Raw genomic sequence first — 15,000 nt, 5'->3', positions numbered from 1 at the left:
GATACTGTGGATTTAGACTCGATATTGACATTTTTATTTTTTAAAGATGCCCTTTTTGCAGAGACAGTGCTCTGTGCAGCAGCAAGACATTTAATTTGACTCTTGAATTTAAGATTATTTTTTTTTTGTTAGTTTTTTTTAATTTAAATTTTCTTTCTAGTCAGAGGATCAGATTCGGATGGAAAATGGGAGACGCCACCAAACTGGCCTTTGCCGTGTTCCTCATCTCCTGCTCTTCAGGTGGGTGTGGAGAGGGGGGGTATGCATGGTTTATTGTCGGCTGTGGGGAATTCACTGTAATGCTTCTGGTTACCTCTGCAGAGTGCAATGCACAGCTTGTTGTTCTCTGTGGAGAATGCAGTGCAATGCAACCCTGTGGTGGGGGGGAAGGGGGAGAATCCCACACTGCCATCATTGCTGCCTTTGCATCCTCCATCCTCCATATGTGGTTATGCATTGTACATGTTGCAGATGTCAGTAGTGAGCCTAAAAGATGGGGCATGCATGGGGGCCCTTGAGGGGCTCTTAGTGTGACATACCGGTACAAGTTGGGGTTTTAAGCTTGATTTCATTAGGAGAATAGAAGGACCAATACGGGACTGTATGTTTGTCTTTACTGTTGCCTCCCAACTTACAGTATAGACTGATATGTAATTCACTACAAAAGTCAATTCTGACATTAGATGGGGGTATGATGTGAAGCATTGGTTAAGAAGTGGAGAAATAAAAAAAAAGCTGTTAATGTCTAAAACCCAAGTTGGAAGCACCACAACATAGATGATTATGATGATAATAATACTAATAATAATAATAGAAAATAGGGACCGACCGATACTGGTTTTCCAAGGCCAATACTGATACCGATTATTAGTAGTTAATGAAACCGATATTTTGGAAGCGATAATGCATTTACTGTACAGTAAAGAAGAAAATATTTTCGTCGAATTGAACAATTTGGAATGTTACAAACTCCAACGCCAGAGTTTGTTTAAATGCTTTAAGCAATTATGTAATGAAACTGAAACTTTAAACTTAGTACACAGTCAAAAAGAATAAATAAGAACCCAGTTTGTTGGCAGGTGTTGCAGGCGGCGTACAGAGCCGTAGCCGAGCCAAAGTAGCGCACTTTGTAATTATTTAACTTTGTCGGTCATCGGTCAAATAAAACACAGATACGGTTAGTCTGATTCAAATATCGCCCCGGTAATCAGCCAGGCCGTTAATTGGCCGATCCCTAATGGACAATGTAAAAATCTGCCTTCAAAGGGTTCAAAAAGCTTTTGTATCTCCAGTCCTGTCATAACTATTTAAAATGAGTAAAAAGTAAAGGTATTTTGGATGGAAAGTTTGCTTCAGGTCTATCCTTTTTTTCCACAGCACATTCATCAGTTCTCACAATGTTTGTTATTATAACAACACACTTGTTAAACCTCGTTGCAGCAGAGCAGTTTTCAGCCTTCGTGCCGGTGAACATTCTTCGTGCGTGCTCATTTCCCAGGGGTGGATGCATAATGGATGTCAGCAGGGTCAGTGAGGTGATAATGAACTAAAGGGTCAGCCCAGGAGTGCTAGTTTTCTTGCAGAGCTTGGAAGACACAGGCATTTCCTCGGATATGATTGGGAGATCTTCTTGTAGAGGGTTTTAAACATCAAAAGACATCATTGCCCCAGTAGATATTTCAAGTTTTCAAGTCCGATACCAGCGTGTCATATATTTTTTTATTATGTTTTAACAGCTGTATACTTCTATCCCTGTATGGATGTGATATGATTTCTATCTTTGTTGTCGGCCTGGCTCAGTTTAAACTCTTTTGGAGTTTTTCCATTACATGGTACCTGCTCGACTCTACTCGCCTTTTTTGGTTTTCCATTCTGATAAAAAGTACCTGGTACCTGCCACAGGTACTTGTTTTTAGTATCACCTCCGTCGAGTTTCCAAGTGAGCTGAGGCGATACCAAAAGGTGACGTGAAAACCTGCAGACTACTAGCCTGACAAGCTGGAACTCCCCATTGGCAGGGCTCAATCCGAGGGGCGGGATAAACGGTTGTCTTTCAAATTCCCTCTGAACTCAATAGGATAGCGCTACAACCAACCAGAGCAACGCTAGTTGATAGATTAAACTTTTGCTATCTTCCTTTTTTAAGAATGACTTCAGTGCCATTCTTTGTAACTCCAAGTCTTCCAGAGTCGCGGTCAAAGCCGATTCCAAAGACCGCTGTTCGCCAGCAGCAGCAGCAGCAGCCATCTTCTTTGTTTTCAAGTAGCAGGGAATTCACTGTGGAACCGTCGCAACTCTGCCGTCATTATGTTAAGCCCCGCCCACCGACTCTATACACGATGTGATTGGCCTGACCAGAATTTGGTTTTTCCAGCTCGCAAGCCAACGGAGAGTTGCTAGACGACCCTGGCTGCAGATTACATTATTAGATTAGATTTTTTTTTTAATATATTTTTGAACATACAGAACAGGAACACAACCCTCTCCCACCCCCCCACCAAATCCGCCATTTTTAAATAGTTTAGCCAGCGGTGTTTGTTTTGCTGCCTCCAGCTTCTTTTGAAACTAAATGTGTCTTCTGGCAAACAGCCACATGATGAGAATCAACAACAACACACCTTCCACGTTCGGTGTGCGTGTCACGTTGAGGTCAAGGCAGTTTTCTGCGGCGTCGCTATGACGACCAGCCACATTCGCCTCACGCATGATGCCGTACTAAATCTGCAATAAATAAATAAAAGGAGGACGGGGCACCGCGGTCAAGTAGAGCTGGTACTAGCAGTGGGTTTAAAGCACACGTGTCAAACTCTGGGCCCGCGGGCCAAATCCGGGCTCTCGCAGATTTTGATCCGGCCCGCATATCAGTTTAGGTTCACAATAAACTTCAACCCACTGCATCTGTTTTGCTTCTTTTGACCTTTTTAGGCACCTTTTTCTATCGTGGCTAAGGGACTTTTTTTGCTGATTCTTTTAGGGGTTTTATGCCGACCAAACTGTAAGACTATATGAGACACGCAATAATCCAGTCAACGATATTTGACTTTTTTGATGAAATAAAAGCAATAAACTCTGCGTGTCTGACCCTGGATGGGATTCTTATTTTCCAGTGTGGCCCTTTAGTGAAGCTGAGTTTGACCCCCACGCCAGTAGATATGTCAAGTTTTTACAAGACTAAACCTTTTTATACAAAACACAATCTAAACATCAGTGTAAAGAAAGAAGAAGAGGACATCAGTCTGAAGCATGTAATGTTAAAATCACTGTTTGTTTTAGGTAGGGGTGGGCAGGGCAATATATCAATTTATTTATTTATTTATTTATATATATATATATATATATACACAGTATGAGGCTAGATATCGTCTTGAATTTGGGAAATCGTGACAGGACACAAGACTTTTGTCTTTTCCTGGTTTTAAAGGCTACATTACAGTAATTGTTTTTCTTTTTTTTACTTACCAGACTTAAGACTTTAGCTGCCCTGAACCTGAGACAATCTATCCTCACATAACACCAAAATGGTTCGGGCTGACGTGTACGACCAGGCAGGGTTCCTTGAATGGATCAACAAACTCTCAGGCTACATTTACATCGCTACGTTTTGGTTTTTAAGCGGAATTTTGAGCCAAAAGTGATCTCCGTGAATACAAGTGTTTTTAGCTCCAGTAGTAGTTTATTCTAACACGCCCAAACCTCATATCTCATCAACATTCTGGTATACTGGGCATAAACAGGAGGCAGCATGGAGACTCCGGAATGAGAGGGGGAAACAACAGAGCAGGGGGAATGAGAGGGGGAAACGCCAGAGCAGGGGGAATGAGAGGGGGGAAACGCCAGAGCAGGGGGAATGAGAGGGGGGAAACACCAGAGCAGGGGGAATGAGAGGGGGAAACACCAGAGCAGGGGGAATGAGAGGGGGAAACGCCAGAGCAGAGGGAATGAGAGGGGGAAACACCAGAGCAGGGGGAATGAGAGGGGGAAACACCAGAGCAGGGGGAATGAGAGGGGGGAAACGCCAGAGCAGGGGGAATGAGAGGGGGAAACACCAGAGCAGGGGGAATGAGAGGGGGGAAACACAAGAGCAGGGGGAATGAGAGGGGGAAACGCCAGAGCAGGGGGAATGAGAGGGGGGAAACGCCAGAGCAGGGGGAATGAGAGGGGGGAAACGCCAGAGCAGGGGGAATGAGAGGGGGAAACACCAGAGCAGGGGGAATGAGAGGGGGGAAACGTAGCAGAAGATATTCCTTTTTAAACCAAAACGTAGCAATGTGTAAATGCATCTTAAATGAAAGTGGAAGATGCAATAGTTTCACTTTGCATTATCTGTTGGTTAGACTTGATTGTGATTGACTGTGGTTAGGGCCGAGTGTAACCACAGAGATTGTACGAGTTGAAAGATTAATTTGTGAAATAAAACAAGAAAAATCACCTGGAGGCGGGATATTTCCCTATTGTTGTTTATAAGCAGATATGGGATTACTGGATGAGTGCATTGGCATTTAGCAGAGAAGAAAGTTTCTTCTGAAATTCCAAATGTTACTGCCTATTGTTTGCGTGCTTGTGCAACTCAACAAAATCGGTTTCCTGTGCAGTTTGGGAGTTGGAATGACCCTGCCCATGAAATATCCGGTGTATCTGAATAAAAGCAGTTCCAATTAAGACTAAAGAAATGAAAAGGGTAAAATAAAATCTCCAGCCAGCGAGCCCTGGGGTGTCTTTGAGCGTTTAAGTAGAAATTAAAAGGCTTCTTAAATAGGGTAATAGTTGGGGTTGGTTGGAGTGTAAGCCAGGTGCTGTCTTTATTGCACAGTGCAGCAGATGATTATTCCACTCTCTCATTACTGTCTGATGTGGGGGAAATGAATGGTTCCTACTTGAGGTGGAATAATAATCCTCCATGAAATCCAAGTTGAATTGGCACAGCTCAAGACGACACAGAGAAACCGTCTGACAAGGGCAGGGCACTTAGCCCACAGTGGTTTCATTTGATGAGGCCTATTGCGACATGCCAACGTATTCAAGATAACCATGAGATTTCTATTTGAAAGACTTAAAAATGCAGAGGATTCTGTTTGCCTAAAACTGCAGTTGTTTCGCGGCTAACTCGAGTATCACCTCTCTCTCCAGACGGCCATCAGTAATGAGTTGGTCCAGCAACCAAAATCTCATTTTCACTTCACAACGATCTTAAACTGAGAACCGCAAGCAAGCTTAAACAGTCGATTGACCCAAATTAGCAACAGTTGGGGTCGATTAACTGTCGCTTCAAGCCAAAATGCCAAACTACTAAAATGCTGGTTTCAGTCTCCTAGATGTGAAGACTTTCTTATATAATGGTAGGGCTGAGCAATATATTGATATTCTATCGATATCATGATATGAGACTAGATATCGTCTTAGATTTTGGATATCGTAAAATCGTACTATATTAAGTGTGGTCTTTTCCTGGTTTTGAAGGCTGCGTTAGAGTAAAGTGATGTAATTTTCTGAACTCAACAGACCGTTCTAGCTGTTCTATTATTTGCCTTTACACACTTTGTCATTAAATCGACATTTTCTGATGATTATTTATCAAAAATCTCATTGTGTAAATAATATTTTGTTAAAGCACCAATTGTCAATCCTACAATATTGTCGCAATATAGACATCAAGGTATTTTGTCAAGAATATCGTGATATTTGATTTTCTCCATATCGCCCAGCCCTAATATAATGGTGAATTAAATATCACTGCATTTTTTAAAACTGTGGTTTCTACAAAACACGCATTTAGAAGCTATCGTGATCGGCTCTGTGACCTTGTGATTATGTTTCGCGTTTAGAATATGCATCTCAATCAGGGTTTTACCACAGTTTAAGCCCAGTTTACGGCCTCTTGCCTGTTTCCGACTTACGGTCAGCTCTGTGCATTGCTATGGCTGCTGTACACAAGCCAACCAGCCGACAATTTGCAGGGCTGCGGACCCGATAAGAAGGAGAAACACAGCTACTTTTAAATATTATCAAAGACCTGGATATCAACAGGTTTTTGGATATGAGCACACATCGCTGCGCCGACCTTTTCAAGAAGCTGGTTGAAGGAATGAAAGAGGGACGCTGTGTTCACACGGTCCAACAAGTCCGCCGCCGCTGGTAAACTTTGAAAAAAATCTTATTTTGCACGGCTACATGTAAACGGGAATATTAGTGGAATATTCTCTTTCATTAGCCATGGAAACAGCTTAGTCGGAATATCATCTTTTTCGTAAAAAGGGCAAAAAACGGAATATTATGTCCGTGTAAACGTAGTCACTGTTGCTTGCAGCCCTGAATATTTATATTATATTTAAAGAAATTGTGCCTAGCTAAAAGTTCCATATTTTTGTGAATTAATTACTTCAATTATTCATCAATTTTCAGACAAACCATTGCTACATTTGTGCTGTTAGTGTTGTTACGCATTGCTTCATGCAGTTAATGGGATTCTCTTTACGGGGTTGCTGGATATTCATGAATATATCAAAGCCAGCATAGAAGTGAAATTCTCCCGTGTTTAATGTTGCATCCAGCAGCTGCCCTGTGTTTTGATTCGTGCTGGCATGTGTTAATGCTGCCGTGACACATGGTGGGTCAAGGTTGTCTGCCAAGGTGTTGATGTGACAGGATAGTAAATGGGCTTCTTGCGTATGTTTTGCTATTTTGGGCTGAGTATTAAAAAACAGCTTTCTGCTGAACTGGAAAGTGACATTTTTCTTCCAAGGGAAACAATAATGCGACACTGCAGCGGGCGGATGTTGAACCCCGGGGTCGTCCGTGTGAAATTCGACCTCTGGCTTTAGATCTCGTGTGAGCTTGAACTGCAAATAGGTAAATATTTACTGTGCTGCCTCATAAGTTATGGCGCGTTCAGGTCCTGTCAGATTTAATGTGATTTATGTGCCGAAAGCAGAGAGAAACTTAGTGGTGATTGTTGGATAGTAGTTTAGCACTGAGGTTTCCCATTCGGTGTTAGAAATTGTAGAAGTGTGTCAACACATGCATTAAAAAAAATAACCCATATGACCCATCATATCCTTGCTAATACATCTAATTATGCACACTCAAAGCAAGCAGTATCTGCCGTGTATTTTATATGGGTTGATAAGAACAATATTTGCCTGCCATATGACCATTTGACCCTATGACCATCTCATTATTGAGTTAATGAGTATTTATGGGTCTAAGTTGAAGCGACAAGCCCATGTCCTGTTTCTCCTCTTCCCTCTGACATGATCTGAATGCAACCCAAGCAATCAACCCCTGGCTGCGGAGCGCATACTCCGGTTTAAAATCCATGTTTTGCCGGTAATTTGGGCGAAATGGGTGTTTAGATTTCTGTACATATCCACCACCGAGGCTCATAGATGGATAAGTCGAGTCTCGTGCTCTGCCTTCACATTTGGCCTCCTTTTTTTTTGTACACTGCAGCAACTTTCACACAGACATTGATCCTCTTGCACACCAGTGTAAGGTTACATCAATATGGCAAGGATGAAGCGGCTGTGGGTTTAAAAGAAGAAGAAAAAAATCCTCCGCAGCTCAAACAATCCGATGATTCAGTTTCAGTACTGCTAAACATCAAACTCGACTTGAAACGGTATCTGAACTCAGTCATCAGACGGGGCTTTCTGTGTTCTGTCCTATTGAACTGGGGAAAACTAATATTTACCAGTTGCATTAACCGGGCCAACTGGTTGACTTCCCCTCTATCGTCACCAAGTGTCTCCCCCCCGTCCCCCTCGAAGTGTTTTTGAGCAATACGATGAATGTCTCTCTGCTCCAAGCTCTGTGTTTTACAGTCGGCCCTGACCTCTGACCTTTTCCTCTGATTGTGTTTTATCGTTTACACACACATAGTATGGGCCGGAACTAACAAGTCTTTTCAGTATTGATTAATGTGTTTTTGTGTTGTTTCTTTTAGTCAGTTTCCCTTGGAGTACTATTCAGATGAACTTTTTGCCTTTGCCTTTTCTAGACACAGTTAATCATTAGAAGACATATGAAAGTGTTCTTCTTTTAAGTGCAAGAAACACTTTGTCCCGTTATGTAAAATCTGAAACTTGGACTTAAAGACAAACTGTGCCATTACAAACTCCTAATAGCTGACTAAAAAGCTAATGTTTACTCTGGCTGGCTGACAGAAATCATGACAAGAACACTGGATTAATAGTAAAATCAAAGAGTGGAAAGTGAGACACTTGATCCATTTGTGAAGCTTTTGCCTGTGCTACTGAACTTTTTTGAAATAGCTTCTTTTTTGTGTGTGTGTGTGTGTGTGTGGTGGGGCTCAAGGCTGCCTTTTTTTCTCCTCTGTATAGCCCTTTCCAAACATGCAGTGCAACCTTGAACTTATCTAGACGTGACCCAGAGGAACTGTATGTGAGAACGTCCAAATCAGTTAGACCAGACGTTAAACGGACTTTACCCTGCCAGCTGCCGAGTACAACGTCTGTGAAAACCCGAGCCCGTGTGTGAATAGAGCAGCTCATTGTCTAGAGCAGTGGTTCTCAAGCTTTTTTCAATAATGTCCCCCTTTGAACAGTGTTTTTTAAGCCATGTACCCCCTAACCAGCGCAAATAATTTTTGGGAAAAAAAAAAAGTCTCTATAAAGAGGAAGAATACAGCGATGTCAGCGATAGATTTACTAAACAACAGCCTTGGACCTGGAAAACATTGAAATGCTGATGGAAAATAAAGGACAAAACCTTGGAAAAAAACCCACAGTAGAAAGAAGGAAGGCAACACTAGGGCGACAAAAGTGAAATTCAAATAAGCGACAAACTTCGAAAAAAGTGACAAAAACTTTGAAGAAATAAGATAAAGTAAAGAAGAAAGGCAAGAATAGGTCAAAACAAACGACAAAACCTTCAAAAAAAGGTGACAAACTTCAAAAACAGGGACAAAAACTTTGAAAAAAGCGACAAACTTGGAGGAAAAAAAAGACTGTAGAAGTAACTACAGCCTTGTAACTGAAAAAAACATTTTGCAAAAAATGTCACGTACCCCCCTGCAGTCCTCCAAAGTACCCCTAGGGGGACACATACCCCCATTTGAGAAACACTGGTCTAGAGAATTCACAGCGAGCGAGTGGGCGTGTTGATGAAGTTTCTATCATGCGGATGGCATGAAACCGGAAGAATACAAACATCCGTGAATGTCTAACTGGAGAGACGACGAGATTCGGGGAACGTCTGTCGGCAAGGGAAGCCCTTGTTTATGACCAGTTTAAGAACCAGCTACGTGGCTGCGCTATCACTTTCTCCTTTTTAATATAAGAAAACGGCTGATTATTTCTGTACGTCTACATGCATATCACTACTTTTAATTACGGGTCGACCAATGCTGGTTTTTCAGGGCCGATATCGATAGTAGTTACTCAAACCGGTAACCGATATTTGGAACCGATATGCATTTACAGTAAAACTTAAAATCTTTTTGTCAAAATGAACATTTTTGGAATGTTACAAACTCCAACGCAAAAGTTTGTTTAAATGCTTTAAGCAATTAAAAAAAACAAACAAAAAAACATAAATACCCTCCTTGAGTTGTAACCTGCTAACAGTTTTTTTTGCGGAGCCAAGGTAGTGCCCTTTATAGTTAATGAACTTTATCGGTTATCAGTAAAATAAAACACAGATACAGATAGTCTGCAAACTGCCAAATATCGGCCCCGATAATCGGCCAGGCCGATGATTGGTCGATCCCTAGTTGTAACAGTCGGAAATGTGGCCTAAGTTGAATAAATATTTAATGCACACAAGGTGTGTTATTCGCATTACATTGAAACCATTTTCACTGTGACTAAACCACTCGTCTAACAATCCTGTGCCCTTCTGCTGCAGTGTTTTGGGTGTTTCCTGGAGTGGTCAGAGGCCGGCTACCAGCTCTGTCCCATTTTCCCACCCCCTATCTATTTCTAATATGTTCTTTTGCATTATGCATTAGGCTCCAAAAGCACAGGTGTATTTGTTAAGGCCAGATGTAGCCTCGATTTCCCATCGGGCCCAACTAGTCAGACTTGTTCCTTCCAGGGCCGTGTATCATTCTGTGCTTTAACATCGTAAAAAAACTAAGGGCGGCACTAGTTCATGTTCATAGAGGTAAAATGGTGACCAAAAAACAGCATGTTGCAGCATCTGGGCAGGGGAAATGATGAGCCTCCTAAATTTAGACCATGGCCAGGTGTTTTGTGTGCACTTAAAGCAACATGGTGTGCGTGCGTGTGTGTGTGTGTGTGTGTGTGTGTGTGTGTGTGTGTGTGTGTGTGTGTGTTTTTGCCAAAAGAAGAAATTGAAGTGTTTGGAAAGGACTTTGGAGCTTACAATGGGACAAAACTTTCTCTGCAGACAGAGGTTAAAGGGTAATTTCGTTTTTTTTTCAACCTTTCCCCCATATTCCTATGTTTTTGTGTGTAAGTGACTGATGGGAACAACAGTCTTTCAAATTGGGCATATGTGAAAGGCATGGCAGTTAACCTTTTTAAAATAACACCACAATGCATTAACAGCTTTCCGAGGCCTAAGGCCTTTTTAAAAACACACTCGCCACATAAATGATTATCTAAACTTTCACTACAATTAAGAATCATCAAAACACCATAATTGCTATCGAGGGGATTTTCTTCAGCAGTAGCGAGTTGTTTCGACCTGCTCTGGTTATCACTGGGCTGCGTATTGCCACACAGGACAATACACTGGAAAAGCACCACAGATGTTAAGTAATTGGACGAAATCATTTAAAAGACAGTTTAGTGTACTTTTCTAAAGGATGACACATCTGACGCCGTAGATCTTGGATACTCCAAACGGGTCCAAGCAAATACAAGGGATTATTTACAATTGATGTAAGTCTCTAAATCTTTTTATAACCGCAGTGGTAAGGGAAGGGACTAAAGTAACACACATATTTAATACACCTTTAATTTCACCTGCTTTAAGGACGCAGAGGCGTAAGACGGCTTGAGCTGCACGGATGCTGATTATTCTGCTCGATACTGTTGATATAGTTACAGGGCTCTAGAGTGCGACCAAAATTTGTAAGGGTGCGACTAAGATTTTTCCTAGGTCGCACCGGTGCACCTAACGTCCTCGCATCCACTGCCTCTCCACGAACGAAGCGATGTCATTTATATCGATATGGTTTAATGTTGTGTTACATGACCCATTCCTTCTGTAAAGCCGTGCCTGTGTTTGGATCTCTCCTCTTACTCTCCGCGCAGGCCCCCCCCCCCACAATTCACTCACACAGGCTCCCCTGCAACATGCAGACAGACACAGCGCCGCCGGTCCAAACTGCTGACATTTGTCTACAGTTTTAATTGTTATTAACACCGCTGTATACATATTGTTAAGTATGAGAGGGAAACCCTGGCCGCCATGGCGAAAAACACATTAGAAGTTATTAAATGCAACTAACTTCAGTTGGTTGAGTAATAGCGTGAGATGGAGCCTGCTGGACCTGGGCGAGAGATGTGGCCAGAATATCATAGTTCATAAAAAACGCAGCGCAGTGACGATACAGACATTTCGTAGCCTACACAAGACGTGTGTAACGCCGCTGACCCGCCACAGCCTTTTGATAGGAGACATAAGACATGAAAGGGGAGAGAGGGGGGAATGACATGCAGGAGAGGAACCTCTATATATACCAACTGAGCTATCCGGGCGTCCTCTCTCTCTTTTAATCAGTCTGTTATTGTTGAAAACAAGTGAAGGAGCTTTCTCAGAGATATATATATATTTTTTAATATATCCTAAGCTATTTATTTCAGATAACTTTCTGAATGTGTTGCAGCTGTATATTTTCAAACTGGTAAAGGAAACCGTGTCTTTGCATTTTATTTTAATCACAATCTGTTTTAATAAAAGAGCTTGTGAAAAGTGGCTTTGACTTAAAACTGAACATTAACCGACTTGGTAAAAAAATACAGAGCTATATATCGTGTATCCCCAGTCAGCGTTAACGGCGATGCGAGGAAAAATTTGGGTGCACCTAAATTTTGTGCTGGTGCACCTAAATAAAAAAGTTAGGCGCACCAGTGCAACCAAGGCAAAAAGTTAGTCTGGAGCCCTGAGTTATTAGTCATGGTAATTAGCCTCCATTATTTCAGAAGAATACTTTTGACTAAATAGTCTTCTTTATTGGGGATCCAATGAGTGTAAATGACATGAAATTATACTTGCAGAATATGGCTGACCATGTGGCTTTAATGGGAGTTTCTGTGATCGGTAATTGTAAACTTGTGATCTATGACTGAACTTGATAAAATGTGTAGTCATAGGGGAGTCAGCAGGGCCGACCACAGGCCACAGAGTCCGCGCTGTAACCGAAAAGGTCACTTGTTCGACATCCGCTACAGGCGTTCATCCTGTCAGCGCCGTTGCCTTGAGCCAAACCCTTGCCTGCTCCGCTTATTGTAAGTCATGCCGGATAAGAGCATCTGCTAAAAGCCTAAAATGTAAATGCAGGCCACGCGCACCTCTATCCTGGGAAGTCGATGAATTGCCCCTGTAACCATTACTGACTCAAATTAAAACAAATGATAGGGGGGCAGGGTAAGTCCAAGGTTGAAAAAACAACATCACCCTTAGGGTGGAGCGTGTATTTGTTTTAGATATTTGGCGATGAACTTGAGCTGTTTGAGTCTCAAGATATAAATGTACTTTTATAGCTTTAAGATTAAACTATTCATATATATATATATATATATATATATATATATATATATATACACATACACAGGACTATTTAATCTTAGTTTAGACCACTTGATGTGTCGGTACTCAGAGAACGGTCCTTTACTGTAATTAATGCATCCTGCAGATGTTGCTTTATGTGCTTGCGAGAGTTTCAGTCTAGACAGGCTGGCTGCTCAGACGGAGAGGCCCTGCTTTGATCCTTGATTAAAAACTGCGAGCTGTACATTCATCATGCTCTTGTTTCAGGCTCTAGCTCTCGAGGGTCCTCGCCTGCTTTACGCTCCCTCCTTCCTCCTCCTCTTCGTCTTCGTCCGTCTCTCGCTCAAGATTCCTCACTGTCATGAAGGTCGCTCTAACCTATTATCACCAAAATAACACCAAAGGGTAACGGTGTCTCAGGCACTCGGCGAGCCACGGCCAACACTGTTTGCCCGTGATATTGTGGGTTTGTTATCTGGCCGTTATTGTTGCTGTCACTTTGTGTTACTATCTGATAAGCCTCAAATGTCATTTAGGATGCATTGAGCAGCAGCCATACGAACTGCAAACACATCAACAGGTCTTTGGTCTGACATTTATTGTCCTGTAATGAACACACACATACACACATAACACAAAAAGAAGCCAGCAAATCAGTACAAAAATCCAACATCGCTTATCATTGCTTTTTCTTTGCCTTGAATATAAGGCTTTTCAGCTCTTGTATCCGGCTTGTCTTTTGACACTGGTAGCTCCAAACCTGTATCTGAATTACCAGGGAAGTGAAGAGGGGATTTGTTCAGTCTTAAACTCTTGGTTGGTTGATAAGTTTTTCTTCCCCAGCAGTATTGACAGGAAAAGAGAGTTTTGAAATCTCAGCAGTGTCCGGTAATCACTGAGTCATCATTGGTATTGATAAACAAAACTATAAACCCTGCAGCTATATTAAGGTTATTCTCTGCACCCAGGGGCGTCACACGCTTACTGCACCTGTAATATAATCTCAATTAAAAATACAGTAATGGTGTTTTATTTTGGCTGTGAGGGGCCTCGTGACTTGTGTGTCATTAGTTGACACTAAATATAAAGACGAGCCAGGAGTCAGCGGGGTCTGGGCTGATGAAAGAGGGGAAGGTATTGACTCCCAACGTTTATTGGTTTGTTTTGTACAAATGTGAAGCCAGCCGGTGCAAAGAGTGAACGTAAATGAACGGCAGTCGACATGTCTTGGAGTGCCACGGGAGATAAGTCAGAACAGGGCGGTGCATTAGTTACACACACCAGCAGCAGCCTGTCATCCAGTGTGGGCTAACCTTGACCACCAAGTGTATTTCGGACCACTTTTAGCTCTCCATGTACCTCTGGTGTAAGCAAAAGCCGCAGAAGCTGAACACAATTTCACATTTTGATTACCTTGACAGTACTGGTGTTTGCATTGTGAATGAATTATGCTGGTTTTAAAGGTTTTCTTGGAAGTCTGCAATGCCTTTTTTGATGGGTGCTTGAAGCACACTCAATAGCTTTACAATAGTGGATTATGGGAAATCTCTCACAGAACTGGACTGCATTCACAAAGAATCAATCTACAACTGCCGTATATGTATATAATGGTTTGTCTTCCAGTCTCCTTCTCCCCCCCCCCCCTCCCTCCCTCCCTCCTTCCCCCGCCAGTCTTCACTTAATTGATTGCTTGTTTTTATAAAAAATGAATTGAAATGCCCATGCTCTAGGCTTTTTTGATATTGCAATATCACTGCAAACCCAATACACGGTTCTGCTTTAAGCCCAAGTGGCACTTAACACGCCCTTCAAAAAAATCCAGACAATTCAAGCACAGATGGGATATAGTACCCTGCGAGAGACATAAAGAGGAGTTATAAAATTGCTCGTCCTGTTAAGAATGTTAGGTATGCAGCGGGCTATTACAGCCCCATTACGCATGGGAGACCCTGGGGTACAGTCGTCGATTCACAGCGAGAGACTCAGGCGCTCTCCTGACCCGTCCGAAAACTGGCCCCATCAGTGCTTTTTGAGGCGGAGACCAATGGGCGTTTGTCGCTCGGGCATACCAGCAGGGATTAAAGGGATTGGATTCAGTTGCTGAGTGCTGTGGTTTTTAATGCCCCCCCCCACTCCCCCCCCACCACCATGTCCCTCCTCCCGGCCATGAAAAGACTGCAGTCTTTGTGACCAGCTCGCCTGAGCCAACCCGACCACCCCTGCCATGTCACGACACTATCTAATTGAGCATTAACGTAGCACTACAGCGAGAACCAGGCTGCTCTGTGAAATTACTGTCTACTT

At 42.4% G+C, this 15,000-nt stretch overlaps 1 protein-coding gene across 1 annotated transcript in view; it reads left to right on the top strand.

Annotated features, from left to right (window-relative positions):
- acvr2ab (activin A receptor type 2Ab) overlaps positions 1-15,000 on the top strand; it is a 53,039-nt gene that overhangs the window by 730 nt on the left and 37,309 nt on the right. Inside the window, exon 1 of the mRNA XM_078243488.1 lies at positions 1-240. This exon is cut by the window's left edge and continues 730 nt beyond it. Within this exon, the coding sequence (XP_078099614.1) occupies positions 186-240 (55 nt within the window). The 5' untranslated portion in view covers positions 1-185. The remainder of the gene's footprint in view (positions 241-15,000) is intronic.

This window comes from Sander vitreus, chromosome 24 (genome assembly GCF_031162955.1).
Source record: "Sander vitreus isolate 19-12246 chromosome 24, sanVit1, whole genome shotgun sequence".
Classification (NCBI taxonomy): domain Eukaryota; kingdom Metazoa; phylum Chordata; class Actinopteri; order Perciformes; family Percidae; genus Sander; species Sander vitreus.
Note: the sequence above shows the minus strand (reverse complement) of the source record. Positions and strands in the feature narration are given on the sequence as shown.